Source organism: Leiobunum rupestre, chromosome 6 (genome assembly GCF_980474605.1).
Source record: "Leiobunum rupestre chromosome 6, qqLeiRupe1.1.hap1, whole genome shotgun sequence".
Classification (NCBI taxonomy): Eukaryota; Metazoa; Arthropoda; class Arachnida; order Opiliones; family Sclerosomatidae; genus Leiobunum; species Leiobunum rupestre.
In genome coordinates, this window is record NC_143389.1 from 49673785 (window position 1) to 49698892 (window position 25108).

General features: G+C 34.0%; 3 protein-coding genes across 7 annotated transcripts in view; 1 reads left to right on the forward strand and 2 right to left on the reverse strand.

The window, feature by feature from the left end:
* Positions 1–8180: 8180 nt before the first annotated feature.
* On the reverse strand, positions 8181–17569 carry Hem (Nck associated protein 1 Hem). 4 transcript variants are annotated; one of them, XM_090177366.1, is made up of 27 exons: positions 16994–17569; positions 16841–16933; positions 16724–16780; positions 16514–16656; positions 16220–16448; positions 16109–16157; positions 15884–16037; positions 15762–15818; positions 14589–14685; positions 14357–14522; positions 14110–14283; positions 13986–14044; positions 13501–13646; positions 13303–13435; positions 13114–13233; positions 12911–13047; positions 12712–12843; positions 12531–12646; positions 12232–12465; positions 11683–11780; positions 11518–11611; positions 11245–11262; positions 11012–11094; positions 10871–10948; positions 10402–10486; positions 9871–9981; positions 8181–9397 (listed from the first exon to the last, which is right to left on the reverse strand). In XM_090177366.1, exons 1-27 carry the CDS (start codon positions 17210–17212, stop codon positions 9078–9080), a joined length of 3402 nt encoding a protein of 1133 aa, XP_090033492.1. In that variant the 5' UTR covers positions 17213–17569; the 3' UTR covers positions 8181–9077. The 4 variants fall into 4 exon arrangements, with proteins under 4 accessions (XP_090033492.1, XP_090033491.1, XP_090033494.1 ...); XM_090177365.1 differs by having other exon boundaries at positions 13114–13248; XM_090177368.1 differs by lacking the exon at positions 11245–11262.
* A 1950-nt stretch (positions 17570–19519) lies between these two features.
* On the forward strand, positions 19520–21955 carry LOC149941337 (splicing factor 45-like). Of its 2 annotated transcripts, XM_090177377.1 has the most exons (7): positions 19520–19581; positions 19693–19773; positions 19837–19910; positions 19974–20631; positions 20700–20836; positions 20911–21088; positions 21762–21955. In XM_090177377.1, the coding sequence occupies exons 2-7, from the start codon at positions 19701–19703 to the stop codon at positions 21857–21859; spliced, it is 1218 nt and encodes a 405-aa protein (XP_090033503.1). In that variant the 5' UTR covers positions 19520–19581; positions 19693–19700; the 3' UTR covers positions 21860–21955. The 2 variants fall into 2 exon arrangements, with proteins under 2 accessions (XP_090033503.1, XP_090033504.1); XM_090177378.1 differs by lacking the exons at positions 19520–19581; positions 19693–19773 and having other exon boundaries at positions 19871–19910; positions 19993–20631.
* A 303-nt stretch (positions 21956–22258) lies between these two features.
* The window catches only part of LOC149941338 (agrin-like), a 110114-nt gene continuing 107264 nt past the window's right edge, over positions 22259–25108 (reverse strand). The window contains exons 22-26 of the mRNA XM_090179459.1: positions 24255–24670; positions 24105–24186; positions 23767–23997; positions 23607–23710; positions 22259–23350 (exon numbers count right to left, since the gene is read on the reverse strand). Of these exons, the coding sequence (XP_090035585.1) occupies positions 23202–23350; positions 23607–23710; positions 23767–23997; positions 24105–24186; positions 24255–24670 (982 nt within the window). The 3' untranslated portion in view covers positions 22259–23201. The remainder of the gene's footprint in view (positions 23351–23606; positions 23711–23766; positions 23998–24104; positions 24187–24254; positions 24671–25108) is intronic.

The following is a 25108-nucleotide window of genomic DNA, read 5'->3' on the forward strand; positions in this document are numbered from 1 at the left end:
TTGTTAAGATAGAGCAAAAGAATTGTTGGGTATTAATCTTATCGAAATTCATTTTATAAGCTAGGGCCGCGGTTTTATAGGAAAAGGGATTTGCGCGTTGTACATTATATAGGAATAATTCAGTTTCAGTTATATTTTGAACAGATAGGATTCTTTTAATAGTTTGCATTTGAAAATTATTTCTTTGGGTAGTTAGGTCAGAGAGACCGACCCCGCCCTCTTTGCTTGGTCTGCATATTATATTTAAGGGTAGCCAATGTTTTTTGTTGTTCCAAATAAAGTTTCCAGTGATGGTTTTGAGTTTATTTATGTCCGAATTAGAAATATTAATACATGGCAGATAATACCACAATTTGCTTAATTCATTGTTACAAAGTAGTGCTCTACTTTTATATGATAAATTTTCAATAATGTTAGATTTTGAAGATAATTTAGTTTCGAAGGTGTTAATGAAATTTTCTAAAGTTTGTTTTTGCCAATTTTCGAAGGGTGAAAACACTAAACCGAGAATTTTTATGCTTTTATTTGACCAGGATAGATTAAGAGGGCTGTCTTTCCTAGCCGACCAGGCACCAAGCCATAGTCCGTTGCTTTTTTTGATATTAAAAAGTGCGTTACTGACCTCACAGTACCGTGATATTTCATTTTCGAGTATAGAGAAACCCTTGTTTTCAGTTATTAATAAGTTTAGGTCATCGGCGAAACAAAGACAAACAAGGGGGGAGGTTAACATTGGTGGTCGAAAGCTATAATCCGATAGCGATCGACGGCAGTGGCATAGAAACGGTTCTAGCGATAAGATAAATAGGAGACTAGATAGGGGGTCACCCTGTCTAATCCCGGATTTTACTTGAAATTTTGAAGTAAGAGTGTTATTAATTTTGAGTCGGGCCGAGGCATTATAGTAGCTTAATTTGATATAGTTAAAAAGTTGACCAGAGATACCAATATGGGAAAGAGTGTTAAGGAGGTAGTCGTGATCGACACGATCAAACGCTTTGGTCTGATCGAGCGAAACGAAGGCTAGTTGTTCGTCAGGATTATCGGATATATAATCTAAAATGTCCCTAATACTATTAATATTACTATGGATTGTTCTGTTTGGTAAGGAGTAAGTTTGATTTTCATGAATTATTTCTTGTAAAGAGGGGGATAATTTTAGGGAAAAACATTTTGAGAGTAGTTTGCTATCATTGTTTTGTAAGTAAATCGGGCGGAAATTTTGTAAGTCACTGGGGTCACCATTTTTATAAATTAACGTAATAATGGAGGTAGTAAAACTTTGGGGAAGTGTGTTGTAGAGCATAGACGCTTGAAATACTGTATAGAAAATTTCTCGAATTGTGGGCCATATAAATTGCAGTAGTTCGTTTGTAATGCCATCTGATCCCGGTGATTTATTTAGACTTAAGGTCTTAACTACTTTATCTATTACTTCGATACTCAAATTACTGTTGCTATATATTCGGTTTTGGTCATTTAGTTGGGGAAGAATTTTAACGTAATTAGGAATTTTGTTAGGGTCGATTGTTGATTTTTCATATAATTTTGAGTAGAATTTTGTGGCTTCCTGGAATAATTCTAAATCATTCGAAGTTTGATCACCGTTAGATTTTCTTATTGATTTAATTGAATTTATGCTTTTTTTAGAATATTCTAGGTTGAAAAGGTATTTAGAAGGGGTGTTAGTGAGGACTTGGTGATTAATTTTGCACCGTATGATGCTGGCTTCTGACTTTTTGGTTTCGAGAGAGTGTAGGTGAGTTTCTAAAATTTTACTGTCGGCATCAGACAGATTGGGATCTAGTAATTTATTTTGTAGTTTGGAGATTTCGTTATCGATGTTTTTACTTGATTTAAAAGAGTATTCCTTAACAAATGTTTTAATTTTGGATTTAAAAACATCCCACCAATTTATGCAATTTTCGCAGAAACCGGGGAACGATTTCGTTTCATTCTCGAGAAATTGATTAAAAAGACGTGTGAATGGGCTGTCGTTTAATAAAGAATTATTGAAAGCCCATATATCTGATACATTTTTAAATTTTTGATCGTTGGTAGGGAATTTTAAGGTCAGTATGACCGGTTTGTGATCTGATTGCGACCCTCCGTGTAGGACCCTCACCTCCTGTATAAATGGTACAAGCGATGGGGATACATACAAACGGTCGAGTCTAGCTTGCATAGATTTGTCCGCCTGGTTAGTCCAGGTCATATTATAATTATTATTACTTGAAGAAACGTCGTGTAAAGTAAGAGTTTGAATTAAGATTGATTGATAGTTCGCGAGAAAGTAATTATATTCTATAACTATAGAATTATATTCTATAACTATAGAATTATATTCTATAACTATAGAATTATATTCTATAACTATAGAATTATATTCTATAACTATAGAATTATATTCTATAACTATAGAATTATATTCTATAACTATATAATTATATTCTATAACTATAGAATTATATTCTATAACTATAGAATTATATTCTATAACTATAGAATTATATTCTATAACTATAGAATTATATTCTATAACTATAGAATTATATTCTATAACTATATAATTATATTCTATAACTATAGAATTATATTCTATAACTATAGAATTATATTCTATAACTATAGAATTATATTCTATAACTATAGAATTATATTCTATAACTTTATAATTATATTCTATAACTATAGAATTATATTCTATAACTATAGAATTATATTCTATAACTATAGAATTATATTCTATAACTATAGAATTATATTCTATAACTATAGAATTATATTCTATAACTATATAATTATATTCTATAACTATAGAATTATATTCTATAACTATATAATTATATTCCATCGCTATATAATTATATTCTATAACTATATAATTATATTCTATAACTATATAATTATATTCCATCGCTATATAATTATATTCTATAACAATATAATTATAATTATAATTATATTCCATAACTTAATATAATATATATATATATAGAAACTGTCCTTGGCCTTACTCCTGAACCATTATTCTGTAGTGGTTTTAGGCAATCGAGTCGGGTACCGAGTATCTGAAAACATATATAGGATCCTTGGCTCACCACAAACGAACCCAGGATTTTAGGCTTAGCTTAATTTATTTATCATGGAGAAAAGAACTGACAAGGAGACTACCCGAGGTGATTACCACCGATTTTGTTGAAACTAGGTGGGTAGGTAGACCTTATGGTAACATGAAATTTCACTAAGGGAAAAGTTGCAATGGGCATTAGTTTTTCCATGGCAACCCAAAATGTTTTTGACAACACAGTACGTCTATTTTCCATTTTTCCTATTGAAAATAGCATGGGAATCTGAGCACTTCTAAAAAAAAAAAAAATTGAATATTTCAAAACCAAAAAAATAGATCAAAATTGACAACTGAAATTAATTTATGATATTTTGATGAATTCTGGTCAATTTGGTCAAATAATGAAAAAATTGATCAGAATCGGTAAAAATGGAAACAAGTCGGCCAAGGCCGTAATATTAGTTCCACATGGATGAATTAATTAATTATTCTCTAAGCCTTGGCGCGTGTTAAAAGGCTTAAGCATAACGTTAGACGTTACTAATAACTACATTCAGTTTCAAAGTAATATCTCAAATCGCACGCGAATAGCGTTAAAATTGGGCCAGAAAAATTTAAGCCTTGGTTAAATTAAAATGAAGTCTGGTAAAATATCCGCAATGACCATCCTAATAACTACATTCAGTTTCAAAGTTATATCTCAAATCGCACCCGAATAGCGTTAAAATTAGGCCAAAACAAGCTGAGCTTTGGTTAAATTAAAATTAAGTCTGGTAAAATATCCGCAATGACCATCCTAATAACTACATCCAGTTTCAAAGTTATATCTCAAATCGCACCCGAATAGAGTGTCCCACTTATTTGTTACTTCTGGCCATACGCGGCTTCGATAAGTAAGTGTCACACTTATTTGTTACTTCTGGCCATATGCGGCTTCAATAAGTAAGTGTCACACTTATTTGTTACTTCTGGTCATACGCGGCTTCGATACGTAAATCACGCACTCTAAGTGTCACACTTATTTATATCTTCTGGCCATACACGGCTTCGATAAGTAAGTTACGCACTCTGCGTAAGGCAAAAACGAACGTCAGCGGTAATGTGGTTTATGCGGCGCCCATGGGCCCCTAATTTTTCTAGGTCACCGAAACCTGGCAAACCATTAGAGCTAAAGTAAATACGTAATTTAAAAAAGAAATTAAATTTTTAAGTCACTCAGTTGGGTAATTATCAGCGTGCGTAAATCAACGGCCACAATCGGAAAAGGGGGGCTTTTGCGCACATTGTAGAGGTATAGCGGTTATATAGATTAAAACTTAAACGGAATTTAAAAGTCAATCGTATCCAAAATTATAAGACTGCGTATTTTGTTTTAAATGTGCCTAAGGGGGGTCGGATAGAAGGGGCTGGCAAAGCGCCGCTAACTAAATTTAACCCGTGAAACTTGGTTGTGCAGATAGTGGAAACCATGTTAAGCATTCTTAGAAAACACGGCGGGGTTATGTCACCCCGTTCAAAAGATATGGAAGATGTTGCAAATGTGGACGACGACGAGGACGACGAAGAGGACGACGACGCCGACACTTCACAACATTCTAACGAAAACAATGCGGCTGTCCCATGGCAAAACCTATTAACCAACACGATCGTAATTTTGAGATATTTGACTTTTTCAAAACCTAAGTTATAAGATTTTAACGTGGTTTTTAATGCGAAAATTATAAAATCCAAAACCATTTCTTAAGTCATAAATAGTTAAAGGAAAAGTCCAGGTTTGGTAAAACTTGGGTCTATTTGAAAGATCATGTTTAAATAAACTCAAAAATATCAGTCGTAAAATTGTATCTTTTTTTAATGACGAGAAATTAATTTTTAAACGAGCGAAATTTACCGCCAAGCGATCTGCCATTTTTTGTTTCGGGGTGAGGTTTTAGGACTTTAATCACGCGCTGCCCGCGCTATAACAGGTTTTAACAGCGCTCTGTTCCCCGCGCGCGCTTTCTCCGCGTGCGGTCTGTGGAGGGAAGGCGAAAGAAAATGGCAGCTCGCTTGGCGGTAAATTTCGCTCGTTTAAAAATTAATTTCTCGTCATTAAAAAAAGATACAATTTTGCGACTGATATTTTTCAGTATATTTAAACATGATCTTTCAAATAGACCCAAGTTTTACCCAACCTGGACTTTTCCTTTAAATATTTATGACTTTTACCTGAAACTTTTACAGTTCTCTTGTACAAGCCTTAGTAATACTGATGCCTAAAAATCTAATTTTTCAAAAATTTGGTGGTTAGAAGGTTTTGCCATGGGGCAGCCGAATAGTCCCACTCTATATATACATATAGATGTGGAACTAAAAAGCGAAATATAAAGATAAAAAAGTTGTATTTGCCAACATATCGCCAAATCGACGATAATAAATGAATTATAACAATAAATGAATTGTAACAAAATTAATAAAATGGAATTAAGTTGTTTTGAATTTGATCAAAATTAATAATTTTAATTAAAATTGGTCAAAATTGGTATAATTTGATTAACTTTGATTTATTGCCTAAAATCGGGTATAACTAGATAAAACCATATGTAAAATAATTACTCAAAAATGCAAAAATGCTTATAATCCTTGCTCTATTGAAAAGGTTACCATGGAAATGAAATCATGTGATCGCGAGGCACGAACTCAACTTGACATGGGCAAAGCCAGAAACGCGCGAGGAATTCTCACTAACTTCCGTTTCCAATCAGTAAAGTTGATGACGCGTATTTCGTCACGGAATTGTAAGTGACGTAATTTACGTCATATCCCGTGAACAAGGTTTCATTAACGAAATTGCTTTTATGGCATACTTATGAGTGATTATGTTACATATGATAAAACTGATATATTTTATCAAATTTTGGATAAAATTTGATCAATTTGATCAATGTGATTAAAAATTGATCAGAATCAATAAAATGGAGAAATGCGAAAGATAACGTTTAAAAAATGTAATATTGACCATTTTATCATCAAATTGATTTTAGTAAATTAGTTTTATCAAAATTGATAAAATGGAAATAATTTGATCAAAATTGATTTTAGTAAATTAGTTTTATCAAAATTGATAAAATGGAAATAATTTGATCAAAATTGATTTTAGTAAATTAGTTTTATCAAAATTGATAAAATGGAAATAATTTGATCAAAATTGATTTTAGTAAATTAGTTTTATCAAAATTGACAAAATGGAAATAATTTGATCAAAATTGATTTTAGTAAATTAGTTTTATCAAAATTGATAAAATGGAAATAATTTGATCAAAATTGATTTTAGTAAATTAGTTTTATCAAAATTGATAAAATGGAAATAATTTGATCAAAATTGATTTTAGTAAATTAGTTTTATCAAAATTGATAAAATGGAAATAATTTGATCAAAATTGATTTTAGTAAATTAGTTTTATCAAAATTGATAAAATGGAAATAATTTGATGAAAATTGATTTTAGTAAATTAGTTTTATCAAAATTGATAAAATGGAAATAATTTGATGAAAATTGATTTTAGTAAATTAGTTTTATCAAAATTGATAAAATTGAAATAATTTGATCAAAATTGATAAAATGGAAATAATTTGATCAAAATTGATAAAATGGAAATAATTTGATCAAAATTGATTTTAGTAAACTAGTTTTATCAAAATTGATAAAATGGAAATAATTTGATCAAAATTGATTTTAGTAAACTAGTTTTATCAAAATTGATAAAATGGAAATAATTTGATCAAAATTGATAAAATGGAAATAATTTGATCAAAATTGATTTTAGTAAACTAGTTTTATCAAAATTGATAAAATGGAAATAATTTGATCAAAATTGATTTTAGTAAATTAGTTTTATCAAAATTGATAAAATGGAAATAATTTGATCAAAATTGATTGGGGGAATCCATAGCTTGACCACCTGAGGAGGGGACCCGTTAGGGGAAAGAAATTTCAAAAGTGGAGGCATATGTAGTACTGGTAGTACGGCCGTGGTGGCCGCCACACAGGAGATTGTCGTGAAAGAGTGTATACCCCGACAGAATATTTATTTTTGTTTTATTACATTTCTTTTATATAAAGGATCCGATTTGTCGGTAAGCGCGGAAACTTAACTTTCCTCGGCCATTTTCGCGACTAACGAATGCATGGATTTTGCAGAAAAACCGCGAGAGGCGCATTTATACAAAATAAATTCGGCAAATATATGGTTCTGCTTTTTTTTATGGCAGATAGCGCATGCGCAGTCGTTCTTTTAAATCTATTAGATAATCTACCCCCCTGCATGGTCACTGGCGTTGCCCTTTAACAATTCATAGATAAGTTGACTGATTAACTGTATTATTAAACACTAAGTAACATAAGCCTAACGGCGCCGTAACCGCCAAAACGCCATCCGAACTCAAGGAGAAGAAAGCCATATACATGTAGTAATATCAGAGCATCGCGTTGAAATTATGGCGGCGGAAACACAAAATTTTGTAAAATATTCGTCGAATAGTCGAGTACCCGAACATGATGGGAAAAATAATAAGCCAGCGAAACCAACAAGGCGTCTTATTCGAGTATCCAAATATGTAAATTTTTGATACTCTGAATCGAGTTACGAGTTCGGGTATCCGACCCAAAAATATGTCCTAATATTCTGTAAACAATGGACATCCAATTTTCGAGCTACCAATTCAAGTTACCATAAATTAGTAAAAAATGTCGAACTCGACGAAATTGAACTCAACATGGTCGGGGGGGGGGGGGGGTGTTATAGAAAATCGCGTGACCATAAATATGTACAGCATGATGAAATTGAACTCAACGTGGTCGGGTGGGGGTATCGAAATTCGCGTGACCGTAAATATGTGCAGCATGACGAAATTGAACTCACCGTCACACCGTGGTCAGGTGGGGAATTCACATCTACTACTAGGTGGCTCTATGTAAAATAAAAAATTTAATATTTCCCCCTAGGCAAATAGGAAGTTTTAGAACCCATAGCAAAAATTTAACACGCGGATGACAAGAAACTGACACAGTTGTGTTATAAACGTATGCCACTAATAACTAAGGTTATTTGTAAAAATGTAAACACCAATGTATGAATTCCGTTTTTTTAATTATTTTTGAACACCATGGAAGGGTACATACACTTATAAGATTCTGTTTTGTTCACATTAATGTTCTCCACAAACAAAAAAAAACAATAAACATTTTTCTAACTGTATATTATTAAAAATATCAAAGAACCTTTTCATCCTCTTTTATTCCACTATCTAAATAAAGGGGTTTTGGTGACTTTAAAAATTGCACAGAAAAAGTTTTTTTTTGCATAACTTGCAAATGCAAAATACTAAACAGGTAAGAAAAGACATTGGTGTCATTCCAAAACAAATAAAATAATAATAATAAATCTATAATTTCTAGCATAGTTATAAAATACGCACAAATAAAAAGTATGGCTGATGATATTTTATTATCTTTTTAATATTTTTTTACTTTGTTTCAAAACAAAAATCTAAATAAACTGGGCTATTTAAAATGTTTGTGTGATGTACAAAATGAATAATACATACTTTACACCCAATATATAAATGCTAATTAGTAATTAATATAATTTGAAAATTATGACATTCAAAAAGAAAATCGCAATAAGAGTCTTAAATGGAAATCATTCATTTTAGGGTATTACTTTTTAGCTTGTCCTTGGATTGATCAGATTCCATTTAGTCTCAAAGCCAAAGCCCAAAATTACAAGTAAATTTATATACGTAAAATTACATCAAATAAATTTCAAATAGATTCATATAGTTGTTAAAAACTTATAATTACAGAAGTTCTCGGAGAACGAAACTTTTTTTTAAATTATGTTTAAATCTGGTTAAAATATCTGGTAAATAACATTACTATAAATGATATTTCCAAGATATATTGAGCCATAAATACTACTTAAATTTCCTAGGTTGAAAAATTCTGTTTTTAGATAAAGCGACATTTCTACGTCAATAACACATTATCTGGCCGATAAACTGCATGGTAGGCATTTCGAAGAAGCGCGTATGGAAAGCAAGACTCTAATAGGTCCATTGTCAGGAAAGGTGATTCCTGCACAATCAAATCTAGTAGTAAATAAACCGACTCGCGGTTACGCACCGCTTCTCTGTCCGTTTCTTGGCCTAAACGTAACAAACTGGATGAAGCAAGGGCCAGAAACTCTTTCAGCCTTTCCTCAGTGTCCCCATGACCGCATATTGTAAATAGCGCTCCGGCGATCCCATTTACGGCGAGAGCAAGGCAGTGAATATTGTTTGTGTGACCTTAAAAATGATTAAATTTGTTTGACATGTATAAAATTAGGTTCAATAACTATTTGGAGCAAGAGATCAACCGATGGTTTCAAAAACCAATCAATTTAATGGATATAAGAGGTTAGAAAGAAATTCTGAAAAAATTGACGCCAGTCCAGGTACCATATTTCAAAGGATGCTATCAACAGCACAAAGAAACATTCAAGCTATAAAGATATGATAACAAGTTTGACAGGCCCATTTACTGAGGCTGCCAAAAAGGTCAAACCACTACACAATATGTAATACCAAAACAAAATTAATAGACAGGTTAACCCTGTACTAAAAAATGAGTATTGGTGTGGAGTTTATTGGTGAAATCTCTACACACCTATATTCAACAGGGATTGATGGTTGAAAAACATATAGAATTTTGGTCTTCATGGACAAGGTTTCAATTTTAATTCCCCATTTAAAAAAATATATTTAAAGTTTATACCAACCTTCTAAGGCTGCTTTATAGTAGGAACCCTCATTTCGGGCTAGTTTAGGTAGAGAAACGGCAACAAAAACCATCAAAAGGCAAGTTATCTGATATTCGTCCTCTCCAAGTTCTGTTTAAAAAAATATATTATAGACAATAACATAAGTAACATTATAACTTAAGTATGGCACTGAACCATTTGGGTTAATCGCAGAGCGATTGCGAAGTCGGAAGTCACGTAACCCAAACTCGCCCCTTTTTTCTCACTCTGCTGGAGAAATTACTGGCAAAATAGTTTGATGGCTATAAATATGGGCGAAAACGCGTTCAAGTCGTTAATTTGAGAATAACTAATATAATCGTAAATTCAATAGTCAGTAGCTTTGTCAGTCTTTAGCCACATAATGATTTACATGGTCATTGGCGAAACAGACTATCATTAAAGAAGTTAACATTGTGAGAATAGGAAGTGTCATACTTATGTATATTATATTACTTATGACAATAATAATATCTTGCAAATAAAAATCCAAAATAAAAGAACACTTACCAGCTTTTTGGGACCGAAGAGCTGCAACTAAGGCAGGATCAACTTTGCAAGGCAAACCAGCGGCTGAAGCCATTTCACTAACAACCTGTTTAGAAAACAATAATTTTATTAAAAATTCACCAAAATCTAGTCACATTTCATCATAAAAAGCAACGCAACCATTACTATTTATACAAGTTAATGAATAAGTAATTAAATTAAGCAAATAAAAACACTTAAGCAAAGACATATTTGTTTGTTAGTTACAACGTATCAGACAAATTCGAAAATAAAACAAAATTTCTCTTGAAAACAAAGTCTAACCTGATGCCGAACATTTTCCAACTATATTTTAATTATTAAAAGTTGGAAAAACGAGTAGAAAAAGATAGTGAAAATGAAGAAATAATAGAGAAACCAACCCCAAAGGAAATGAGAAAAAACAACGTTAAATAAAGACAGTAGTGTGGTATTATTAAACTAAACCTACCATGGAGTCACCATTGGGAACGTTGTGCTTAAAGTCAGTCACGGAACTTAATAGAAATGGAATTCTGTCGCTTAGAACCTGAATGGTAACAAACCAGTAATTAGCCTGAAAAGTCACAATTTGATCAACATGAAAACTTACGTCATTGAGTGCATCTTGGGCCAGTGAACGAAAACCTAAAATGACTCCAATGATAGTCATTCGTTGGAGAACATTATCTACATCTGTAATATTATATAACTGGTTTAGTTTTAAGTTTAAAATGTTAACAATTAATTTATTCATTTACTTAATCTTATTAACATGCATTAAAAGAACGGAATTTAAGATTTAAGTGATAGAGAAAGAAATGAAGAGAAAAACAAGCGTCTTACTTTGAGCCGTTTTAGGTCCTGAAGACAAATATCGAAAGCAAAAACAGAAATATATATGCAAAAGTTAGGCTACTTTTAGTAATTTTAGTAAATTTAATTTAATAGGTATTCTAGACTGAGAAAAAAAAATTGTTAGAGAATAATAAAATTAGTCGAAGAAGAGTAGTGCAAGCTTAAAAAGTCAAAAGAAAATTATCACATGTAAACGAATAAGAAGTATTAATCTCACTAAGCTTCTAGCATTGGGTATTAATAATATTAAAAATATCTTACGCAAAAGCCTTTTAAATAACTCCCTCATTAGTTCTGGTTTGTCGTAATTAGAACGCAACGTATTCAGAAGATCCTTATTCATTAACACCAGTTTCTAAGTTAAAGAAATTAAGGCATAAAAAACAGTGGAAATACTCAAAATAATTTGAAATGAAATAGACGTACTTTTAATTCTGTGACTTGACTAGTAATGTACCACATCAGACTTTCATTTAAATATTTCATTCCATAAGGACCAATTAATTCAGCGAGTGCCCTTAATTCTGAATAAAAATATATATTATTCCTCTTTATTTTGAAAATAACCATTCAGAGTTGCCAAAAAATTTTTAGATTCTATTTCCCTGACTATTTAAAGAGATTTTCACTGACTTCCTAAGGTCAAAATTTCTATTTTATATTTTACTTTTATCAGAAGTTAATAAATATGTACACTTAAATTAAAAAAAAGGTTATTGCAATGTTGAAAAAATTAGACAACTTTCACGGAAATAAATGATAATTATAGAATATGTCATAGATCTAAAGTGAAATTACCTTCAAAAAGTGTCAAGATAAAATTTTATCCTCTGACTTTTCCCTGAGTTTTTACAAATTCTTAAAATTCCCTGACCTTTTATGCCCAATTTTAAGTTCCCAGAATTTTTACAAACTTTTAAATTCCTCGACTTTTCCCTGATGTGTGGCAACCCTGCCGTTAATAAATTCCCTTACCATTGATATCAGAGTATTCTTCAGCACTGAATGGCATTTGAGCCTCTGAAATCAGCGTAATAAAAGCACAATGGTTACGAGAGTAGCAAATATGGCCACTGCTAACTCGTCTGAGTAAAACCTCAGAATACCAATTGGTGTACAAAGCGGTTATCGTTTTCTCTCCGTGACTGTCCTGGGCTTGAGTTTGCTGAAGTAACACATTGTTGAATACTCGAGTGACATCAATGTGTACTGTCAAAATTTAATATGGTTATCAAATCGTCCGTCGTAGACAATCAATGACGAATGAAGTTTACCATAATTTTCTATACTCTGTAGAACATTCATATAGGACCTGACACTTGTTAAAAGTTCAGAGGGTTTGGCAATTTCATTGTTTTCTGGGTTGTACATGACCATTCCAACTAATGCTCTAGTCAAGATACATTACACATTAAGTATAGAATCACGAGTATATTTAGCATAGAAATTGATTACTTGTTAAATCGGCTCTCTAAATGCTGTGTTAAATATTCCCGAGGGGCAAAAGTGTGGTCCCAAACGTGAATCGTATTACAATAATTGATAGCATGGCAGAGTTCAGTCAACGCCATGTGTAACTTGTCCATCCTGCGAGAAAGAAACGTAATAACGAATATAGTGACAGAATACACTAAAAAAAAGATTCAAGTCATACGTCGTAAGCTCTTCTCTAGATCTACGGTAACTTTCAAGCCCTGGTTTATCTGGTTCCTGGATTACTTTATTCTTCTTATCCCTCTTCTTTTTATTTACAACACTGGCAATTTGCGGCGCACAGTGCTTTGGTAAGAGCTGTGAAGAATGTTCAATATAATTAAGAATTAAAATGATACAGAGAAATGATTTGAGATAAATTACTTTGTCACTCATCATGCACTGCTCATCACATATTGTTGTGATGATGTTTTTTGCTTCTTTGGACATTTCCTCCAAGAAAGCGTTAACCATGGTTAAACTTCGGTCACCGATATGATGCCTCTGCGGGGAACAAAGCTTGGATTTTAGGTGGAAAGCAGAGTGTTGGTGGTTTAATGTCGCCATATTTACCTCTTCAGGGCAGAGTTCATGGGTGCAACTCATAAAATGAGCGCATATTAATGGAAATGCCACAATGTAGCGGGTTTGGGCGGGAAATTCCAGGCACATATGGAATTGTTCTTCAAACTGTTTGCTGAAAAAACTGATGAAGAAAATGTGGTTCAAACTCTAACGGTCAGGTCATTAATTTTATTTTACAAAAATTACCAAAAAATTGACAGCTCTGAGGTTTCAGTCAACATTTGATCCAAATAGTCAACCATTTTTGTGTGGAAGACTATCGTATTCATCATTATTGCCAAATTCCGATGATCGTGAAGATTGAGGGAATATTTACTGACACTCGTGTATGCCTAGTAAAACATTTAAAACAATTAACTTGAAATGTATAAATATTTTAAAACCAAAATATATTCAAAGACAATTGCAACATTTAAGCCCTTATGAATTGGTCTAGAGTTTATACACTGATACAGGTATACCCTGAACCATGCTACACAAATTACAAGTACACCATCACACAAAAAGAAGTATCGCAACTGCCTTAGAATTGAGTTAGAGAATAGGAGAGAGTAAGAAGCGTACCATTAAGCCCTCAAAAATGAAGCGGATAAAAGAGTTAATACATCAACAATAAGACAAGAAGCAACATCAAAGCTCACCAACGGAGATAATTTTAGAGATTATATTACCTGCAAACGAAACCAGTCCAGTCTCAATCCACGAAAATCAAAAACTTCATTTTCCTCAACTACAAATAATGAAAATGTGATTAAGTAAAATACTCATTCTTTATAAATGTAATAATGAACTTACTTTGCTTTACGCTTAAATTAGCTACAGTATTGTAAATCGAAGACAAGATGTCCGAGTCATCTTCAGGCATAACAGAAACATTCTGAATCAACTCGTTTAACATCAAAGCGTCATATCCATACAAATACTGAATGTAATATCTTTGGATAACTTGGTTGTACTTTCTGACTAAGGCTGAAACGTTACAAAAAGGATGTTTAAAATCATTGGATGATGGCTAGATAATGATAAAAATTGCTAAACTCACATCGTAATTCTTCGATATGGAATAGAAGCTCCGGCAACTGTCTATCAATTAGATCTTCAACTTGACTTCTTCCCTTTGTTTGCCTCGGTGGTAGATTTTCAGAATGGCGGAGTAACCAATGAATTTCATCTCTCGCGAGAGCCAGTCCCATGAACACCAATAAAGCCTATATCAATTTAGAGACATTTAACGTAATAATAAAGAAGTTGATGGCGAAGCAATGAATACACACTTTAGGACCTAAAAGACCAGGTTGATCAGTCAAAATTAAACCCAATTCTTTCAAAGCAGTCCTCAAAAATTTTCTTCTTTCTCGATGTAAGAGTGTCCTAATATATGAACAAAGTTTAGCAACAATATTGGGTGAAGTAAACTACAACAGCATTATTGTTTATTTTATTTTTTGGCTTTATCCTTGTAGATCTTGTCATGCAGATAGTGGGTATATTTATTTAAGATTTAATTTTTTAAATTAATTTAAACGTTTTGAAAATTTTGGGATTTTTCACATTTTTGGTTGTAATTCTTTTCATGGTGTGTTTGCCGACACCACAGTTAATAATAATCAGCTAGGCTAATACCAAAGGCACCACATTAGGCCCAAGTCATCGAGCAACTTATAATGCCTTAAGCAGGTGGTCGGGTTACAATGCGTAGGAGGGTGGTGGAAAGCACTTCATGCCATGTGAGCCAACAGCTCCCTACACTCACTATTACCATTAACCTCTCAAAGTTTTTACGGAAAGGGGAAACCAAAGAAATTGGGGGAAACCCCTTGAACCAGTGGGGAGAGAACTTGCAAACTCTACGCAGAAGAAGTGGTTCCGAGATTTTCACCCAGTGCCATAAGCTGGAATCAAACACGGCTCCTCTTGCTGCGAGGCGAAAGTGCTAACCACTCCGCCACCCCACATTCGTTTAGTTACTATTGTTTTGCTTCGGGTTATTAAATGCTTTGAAACTGTACTTTTCCTTCTCAATTAATGGGGCCATAAAGGCTATTCTTAAAAATTTCAGTAGATATGATTTCACTAGTTACGATTCCAGATGGACTAACGATATAATATAAGTTTGGGGCAGCATGAGAGGGTTCTTCTGTCAATCTGTACTATGCTTCATTTTATTATGTTGCTCCGATCGGTGCCTACGTCATTTTTCAAACAATATTTATGATTTCTAGCAAAATTTTTAAAAAGAGTGTGGTGTCGGGTAATTCACAACAGAAAGAATTGCAATAAAAAACGTAAAAGTTCTAAATAAAAAGGCTTTATTTGCGGCCAAAAAAAATACCCTCTAAATCTCCTTGTTAAATTCTATCGTATCCGCCGAAAAAAATAAGGCAGCTGTACTTTAATTTTCCCAAAATATTTTATACGAAAATTGTAAAGAATAGGATGACACTTACGCAGTTTGTAGAACATAATTATAGGATTCTTTTATTTCAGCAGACTTTTTATTGTACCTGTTCAAAAAAAATTTTACAATTAGCGAGTTCCAAGACACAATTAATACAATTATATTTGTTACCCTTTGATTCCCTCAAAAAACTGTTGAATATAGGAATGAATTAGAATGACTTCGTCTCGGAAAAGAGTGACGACCCAACCACCACTCAACGCTTTGGAAAACAAATCTGCAGCTTGCGGTTGCGACAGTGACTGATGGATCAACATTAAACCAACTATTAGGAATAAAACTCCCAATATTAGCATAAAACAGCAAAATCAAACAGGTAATTGTAAAAACACGTACATATAATCCACCTTTCCATAGCTTCCAATGACAAATACTCGCACGATATCTACATAAACAACCAAATTTAGTGGCTATAGAAACTACAATGATGAAATTAAGACAATATACCGTATCAGTCTGTGCTGGATTGAGCATTTGGGCTGGATTAGCTACTAAACTAAGCATTTGCCCTTTCCTCCAGTCATCGGCAGTTACGTTTCGTCGTGGAAAAACTTGTTGTAGTGACATAATTGCTTGGTATAACAATTTGGCATGAGGTATAAATTCTTCAGAAAGTTTTTTCATAGGTGGATCATAGTCAACTATCAGTTGTCCAAGGCGTGGAAAGCTACTATCGCTGTATAAGATATGATTTGTCAAATTCTATAGATTACTTGTACAGTCACATAATCGGATACCTACCTTTGTCCATGAGTCATTTCATGAGCAGTATTAAAAAGTCCTAAAACTGCTTTTCTATCTTCTACTTGTGATAAAAGGATCATCAAAGAAACATAGGTAACAGTTAGGTCCAAATAGCCCTTTGTCAAATCAAAATTAACAGACTAAAAAGGAAATTTAAAATGTTATAATTGGATAATAAACTACTACCAAAATGAAAGTAATTATTACAATATCTAACTGCACTTGACAAGCATCCATGGTAGTTAAGAGCTCACAAACATGATCCTGATATGTATGATATTATTAATTAATTTATCTTTGGATTAGGATTACTTTATATCATACCTTAAAATCTAATAGATCAACAAATGTGTAGTAATAAAGAGAAAGTGATTTCATGATATCTTGTCTGATACCATAAACTGCATTTAGTTGGCTCTATGTATTATTTGGAACATCAAAAGTCATATAAAAGAGTAAAAATAATTAATTACTTACACTCGTTCCTCTAGAATCAACATTAGGAAACCTTCTAATGACATGTTTGATGGCAGATTCTAAGCTTTTGTCAGATAAAAAGGATGGCTTGGACTTGCTATCACCACATGCTTTTTTAATGTTGTAAATACGCGTTAGCATACCAAACCCACGGTCATTTAATATTGTCAGTTTCTCTGCGAGTTTTTGTTGGCTTGGTTGTAATGAACGAGACATCATTGTAATGTTGTCTCAAAAAAGGTCAATGAAAAGCTAATCGTTGTAATTGGGTAATAATGGGTGTGTCATCACGTACATTTTTGAAGCATCACGTTAAAAATTTCTATAACATGACAAATCGAGACTACTGGAACGCAAATAGTGAACACAGGGCAAAGCAAGTAAGCAACCAACTTGACCAAGGCCCGATTATTTTTTAAATACTAATAGAAAATGAACTACTATCTACCACTTCAGTCTATTAAAATTTCAGCTTTCAATAAATTATAATAAAACTAAACGGCCACTGAATTTAAGACAAACTATATCGGAATATATTCTTTTGGACAGAAAGCATAATTTTTTCATGAAAGCTACAAAAATTATCAACCATCCATGATCCTAAACTTGTTTTTCTTTTAAATGAAAATGGAGACTATGGTAACATGGTAACAACCGAAAGCCTAAAACACCAAACCGCATAAGCCTAATAGAGTTAAAAGTTAAAACTACAGACTGAAATGAATTTATTTATTATTACATGATCCTAGTGGAAATAATAAATTCATTACAAGACTCATTTGAAAATTTGCATTGGCCCATGATAAAAGTTACCTATCTTGAAACAATAAAGTCTACAGGGTGAGTGCGGTTTCATCCAAAGACTATAAGACTATATAGTCTTTGGTTTCATCAGTAGCTGCTGAACGCATGAAACCCCGCCCTCGAAATTGGGGTAATTTTCAGACTTGTAAATAGCGGCAGTCCACGCGTCAAAAACCCATGAAAAAAATCACGGGACTCCTAAAAAAATGTCTGTAGAAGGGGGTAAAGAGTCCACGGGACTCCCTAAAATTATATCGTTAGCTGTGTAAAAAGAGGGAAAATTTCGAGAATTAAATAAAAAGTTGAATTTTTTCTCTCTTTGAGGCATATGTATAATGTATACTGACCGCCACTATTTCAGCTCTCCGAATATTAGTCGGACTCCCCACGGACTCCACGGAGCTAGAGCTCCCCTATCTACTTATCTGTGAGGCCTATAGAAATTTACAATGACCAATGAAAAATTTGGAAAACTTGGGCCTACCAGGGAAAAACCTCTTTCAACTTAAACAGGTGTGGCCCGTGTGGGGAATAATTTCCATACTTCGTTAGTCTAAGATTAACGAACTATGGAAATTATTAGTCCATAATTAATAGTCTTGCTCTGTATTCCATTAGGCACAGTAATAATACAGTGCCATTGAAGACCAAAATTTTGCTTTATTAAAATGAATAAAGGTAGAAAACAAAAATTTAAGCTCTATGGGTTTGGAATGAAGACTTTAATGGTTAAATTAATTGTGATCATATTTACGAGCATTTTAATTTACCGGATCACGATTATATATGACAATAGAGTAATGGCACTCCGTAGCTTTGACCGTGGTCGCCATTTTGGTCGCGATTTTTTATCTATAGGAAAAAGCATGGGTGACGTGCAGTGACGTCACACTGCCATTACTCTATATGTAAACTTTGATGCTGTAGTTCAATTACTGACTGTCTCTTTTATAATTACAATAAAAATTTTATAGGCTTTGCCTGGTTAGGTGCCATTTATTTTCGAATATAATATGGAGGAATAAAGAGATATTAAAGAACTTATAAATTTAAACAAGGGGGGGGGGCGAAGAAAGAGGAAAGAGTCCTGGACTCGTCGAAAAAATAGATCGGCGGAGGGGTCCGGGTCCAGTGGACTCTCTTAAAAATATACACTATTTACAAGTCTTTCACCTGGCGTCATGTGTATTCCGAAAAAATAGTTTTATCTTTCGTATGTGGATGTCATCAGGTGAAAGTGAACCTGACTTCGAAGCAATTACTCAGAGAGATAAACTCCACAGCATGATCATCCGGTAACTCCTGTAGACTGGTCCAAGAAAGATCTGAAAAATCGAATGCACTAAACCAGAAAAGAGCGCAGTGAGTTCCCAGATTAGAACATACATGGATCATAAGCCACGATAAATCTAATTTGTCTAATCAGTATGGTCACACTGGTACGGTTACTGATAAATGCTTCAAAACCATTGGGCGGATTGGTTGGTTATGAATTTTTATTTGGAATTTGTCTGATTTCTATGGTTTGAACATATTGGCTGGATGTGTATCCAAGGTACTAATGATTATCATCCCAGAATCCGTTGAGGATTGGGAAAAAAGTAAAATTTACGTGTAAACAGTATTGTGGACGAGGAAATATTTAGCTTTCTAAATCTAATTTTGTTGTTTGGTGTCTAAGGCTTTTAGGTAACACCATAAACTCTTTTAAATTTTTACACAATCAGTGCAAACCATAGACATGTGACATATGGTGCACCGTGCAAACTCTTAGCCGATAAATGGTTGGTGTATATTTTCTGGTTATATTTTCTGCTTTGCTTCCACCTTCCATTGAAAAATCCTCAGAAGTTTGAACCTTCGTAGCCTTCTAATTTCAATTTAATATAATAAAGCCAAGAAAATGTCACTATATGATGGATTGGGCCTGGATTCAAAAGAGAAAGACCACAGAGACCAAAAATCTGACCAGCTAGGTTAATAAACTTGCAATTTATGATGACACAATATTTGATAATGTATTATTTTTATATATAAAGCTGGCTGGTCCTCTGGGATAAAATTACTTCAGTCACAACTTCAGCTTAAAAAAGCAGCCTTAACACAAGCAAAAGTAAATGCTTTTGTCAATAATAAAATTTTACAAATTGAAAACAATATGAATTTATTCTAATAGCGCGATCAATCCCGAAAAGGTGGTACAGTTCTAGCACCGGTTCTTGATCTGAAATCTAGAAGAGATGAAATTGATGAAATGCCACCACCTCCGGTTGTTATTCCAAAAGGAAGAGATAGCATTACGACTTCTGGCACGTCAATGTTGGGCGGTGATTGGGATCTTCGTTTGGAATATGATCCTCTTTGGCCCAATGATTATGAAAAAATAATAAGGGAAAGACGCGAAAAGAAAGAACGAGACAGAGAGGAGGATAAGAGAAGGGATGCTGAAGAAAGGGATAGCCATAGAAGTAGTAGAAGAAACAGGGAGAGACATGAACGACCGAAAGAATTAGAGGCCAGAAAGACATCTGACGATGAAGAAATGGAAAGAGAAAGAACAAGACGAGCTCCTAATGCTGGTGCCGCCATCGCACCTCCTCCCTCTTTAGCCGAAACAATTACAGAAAAAGAACCTAGGTCTTCCTCCCCTCCAAGTTTCTCTGGTCTGATACCAACTATTGGTAGCTCAGTGGCAGCCAGAATCATGGCAAAATATGGTTTCAAAGAAGGGCAAGGATTGGGTAAACAAGAGCAAGGAATGAGTCAAGCCTTGCAGGTGGAAAAAACCAGCAAACGTGGAGGAAAGATAATACACGAGAAAGATATACCTAAAGGTTATTATCATCCATTTCATAAAGTCCAAATATAAAAATTTATTATGTAAAATATTTCTCAATTTCAGTTGATACCCCACCTCCCCAGCCTTTAACTCCAGAATATGTTCCACCAGAATCTCCATCATCTCAAAGTCCTCCTTCCGCTTCTCAACCTGATATAACGACTATATTAAAGAACCCATCTAAAGTGGTCTTACTGAGGGTAAATTTGTTTTAAGTTGCTGGAAATACCATTTTTTATCTTTGTAAACCAACCTCTTGTGGATATGTATATAGAACATGGTTGGACCTGGAGAAGTCGATGAAGACTTGGAACCGGAAACCAAAGAAGAATGTGGCAAATATGGGGAAGTTCATAAATGTCTCATCTTTGAAATTCCCGGTGGAAATATATCAGATGAGGATGCTGTTAGAATTTTCGTGGAATTCAAGAGAGTGGAATCAGCTATTAAAGGTAACATACAATTTGAATTTAAAATAAAATAAAATTACGTAATAAAAAGACTGGATACTTCATGGCTAAAATTTATATATTTTTATTTACATGGGCGAGCTTTCGGACCGTGGTCCCTTTTCATTAATTTGTAATCCTCGGCTTGAAAAGGGACCACGGTCCGAAAGCTCGCCCATGTAAATAAAAATATATAAATTTTAGCCATGAAGTATCCAGTCTTTTTATTACGTAATTTTATTTTATTTTAAATTCTAAAGCCATGGCAGGTAAAACCTTTCAAATTTTAAAATACAATTTGAATGTTTTGTTTAATAATTTTGAGATTTTTATTGAGAATGTTAAGGAATTTAGATTTTGAGGTCAAAATTTGTTTATTTTAATTTTACTTTTGGCTACAATATTCTCAAAACCAAACTCAACATTAGAAATGACAGTTTAATGTCCATTTCTACTTATGATTTTTTTTAAAAGCAATTTAATGGGATATTATGCTAAAATCAAAGTGAGATTAATTAATTAATCTTAATTTGCACAGCTCACTGTTTAACAGTAGTTGTAATATTAATGTTTAAAAGCCAATTGGCCATTTTATTGGAATCTGTTGAATCTTGGTACTAAAAATATCCTCCAAAACAAAGTGAATCTAAAGGTTTATGAAAATATTTTTGTTCAGCTGTGGTGGACCTAAATGGTCGCTACTTTGGTGGACGCATTGTAAAGGCCGGGTTTTACGATGTGGACAAGTTTAAGAGGCTCGAACTGATGGAATGAAATTCATGCGCTTCACATTACATTCAATATCATAAATTCATTCGCTTCGCAATTCATTCAATATCATTTCCCATTTATATTTAAACTCATGATGGTTATGAACAATAAAAAACCATTTTGTTTATACGTACTCCATGAATGAATTATTCTTTAGCTCTCTTTAAAGCTTATTCTTTGATTGACACTGAATGCCAATTATGCAAGTTGATTTCAATATATTTGTCCCCCCCCCCCCCCCACATTGTATAAAAATAAAATTTGTCAATACAACTTGATTATTAACCCTCGATCAGTCTCCCCACAATATGGATCCATAATACCTCTTTCTTTATAATCAACATTTGGTTTATTTGGCTCTTTAGTAATTATATTTTTACATAAACATTGTGGCACCACTTTCTCAGAGTTATGTGTAGTGAGAAAGAAAGGGAAATATATCAAGTTCTTCCTCATTTTTTTAAGTTTTACCTCACTCGCGCAGACTTATACAAAAAATTCCTGAAAAGAAAGATGATTTTTTGGTTGAGCTTTCTGTATTTTATTATACAAATACCACCAGGGTTTTTTCTTCTCCATATGGGTAAAAGGAAGCCTTTGACCATTTATTTATCGCAGCTTTTCCCCGCAATGTTAGTAGGAAACAAAACCATTCGTTGACAGCCATTTAACATAATCATCTTTTTAATACCTCGCTACTCTGTTCTTTAAGAGGATGCGTTAACATTTTCCAAATATCAATTGGTATAGTAATGAAATTCATAAATATGCGACAGCACTATGCCCATCCACCATGAGCTTAAAATATTGTTTACAACTTTTTTGATTACTATCCCCTTGATAAAATCAAACCAAATAAATGTGGCGTCCCAATTTATTAAACTGTCTAACAATGTTTTTGATTTCACTAAGTGTTTGTATTTGTTTTTGTTTTTTTTTGTAACTTGGCACTGCGTAACCCCGATATATTTTTTCTCTATTTAATACCCAAATCCTTTTGGGTGTTTGGGAGTGTTCGGTAAATAACTTGGGCTCGGCCACATTACGCACGGCGACATAATATATCCCTACTTTAATTCTTTAAATATAAAGGCATATTTGGTTTAAAAACAGTGGTTATTTATTTAAAGGATGTGGTTTCTCGGATTTTGATATGATGTTGGCCTTTTATTAGTGTTTTCCTAGTTGGTAAAATTATTTAGCATATTCCGGCGTGCTGGTACATTTTTCCTTTTTCATAATGTACCGAATGCTTGTCCAGATTCTCATATATATCATTGACTGAGAGAAAAGGACTTTCATTGCTCCTTCCTTAAATGGTCATATAGCCTTTCATATTACGACGTCAAGATTCTGTGCAGGGTTGTGCATTCGTCGACGTTACATATTGCGTTAAGTTTACTGGCTCGCCTTCCATTAATATAGAATGAAGGCAGCCACGGAAGAGGTCGTAATAAGGCTTTGGAAGGCCTGGTGGAAGGTTGGAATTCCCACCTATTCAACATAAATAAAATATTAGCTATAAATATAAATTATAAATCATTGTAGCTACCAATCCCCACTTGCTAAAGTTGTAGATAATAACGCCGCTGAGTAGCGTTTATACCACTTTTACCGCAATTCAGGATCCGAATTACACATTTACTTCGCTACCCACATAGGACAAAAAAATAACACTATTTCCTCTTACGTACAAGAAATGCTACGTTAGTATTTGGGGATGCGGTTACTCCTCGTTCATTAAACAAACCTATCCACAGTATTCCATCGGTGTTTAGCTCGGTTGCTCCTGGCTCGGACATTTTACCAACTGGAGGACTATTATCCACTTGAAGGGTGGCAATTCTCTTGTTTCTTAATTGAAAAAATTAGTCTCAATACCTACATTACGTAAGTGTAAAACTTAATACCTGTTAATGGACACTACGTGCCAGAGACCATCGTCAATTTTAACGGGGTTCCTAATGACGAGAAGGTCTCTTTGCTTCCCCAGATTCAGACTGAGCTCGACGTAACCCCCGTTGACGGCCAGCGAGAGATAGTCGGCTCTGACCGTTGTACCTTTATGCGTCCATAACAAAAGGCCATTTGAGCTTGTTGTGCGGAATCGTATATCGAAGCGATTTGTACTTTGAGCGTCTCTGAAACGGTATTGTTATACCTAATTAGCGTGGTTAAAATTCTTGATTCCGCAATCCACTTTAAACCATCGTTCAAACCCGGCAAAATGTATTTACTTATCCGTTACCTGTCTTTTTCTTTCATAGAGAAAGACAGCTTTATAGCACCATCAAGCGAGATGGAGTAGTCCCTCCCACCATTCTGAATATCTTTGGTAAAGACGAAAGGTTTCAGCCGGTTATCAGCGCTTACCGGCTCTAAATTATCTGAAGCTTACATTTTTCGCATTTGAGGCCGCTATAATTTAGTGGACATCGGCAGTAATATTCGTTCAACTCGGGTACGCAGACACCGTCGTTGAGACAGGGTCTCTCCCCACATGGTGGCCCGGTGAACTTTCCGAGTTGATGAACCTCGTGAGCCCTGGACCGTAAGGCGTCCCAGATATCACCATTGACAATCAGTCTTTGGAGGGCCCCACTGAGTCCGGTTACAATACCAGAATGGGGGTTAACCATACTTAAATGTTTGAAACCGCCCAAATACAGTGGTTGATCCAAATTCAGCTCGCTCAAAGGTGTTTTAGACTCCCCCGTCACAACGGGACCGTCGTTCACTTGTAGAGTTCCCTTACGACTTATCCTGGTAACTAAAACGGTGTGCCATTCTTCCAGCGTCACTGGGCTTGGACTCCTGTAAGAATCACGTTTATTATCATTCAAATCAAAGATAATTTAAGCAGTGACGGATTAACTACCACCCGGGTCCCTAAGCTCAAGCTTTATTTGGGCCCCTTGACCTTGCTATGGATTGGTCTCGGATGGAACCCTTACCTTTTGGGCCAGCTCCAGGCCCCTGGGCTTAATTCTACTCATCCTATTTGTTAATCCGCCACCGAATATAGAGCTCATGGCCTAGATTCGAATACAAAGCTTTCTGGTTGACGGTTTGGCAACGAAGCATTTACCCATTTCCCGCTTTATTGGTTGGTGTAGTACGGTATCTATAGATTATTACCATGGTAACTGTGGAGTTAATTTTTTCGGAGTTACAACAGGAAGTTGGTAAACCCTATTGACTAAGCGCGAGGGAGGTTTTTCGAATCTGGGGTAAGAGGTTGATATTATCTTT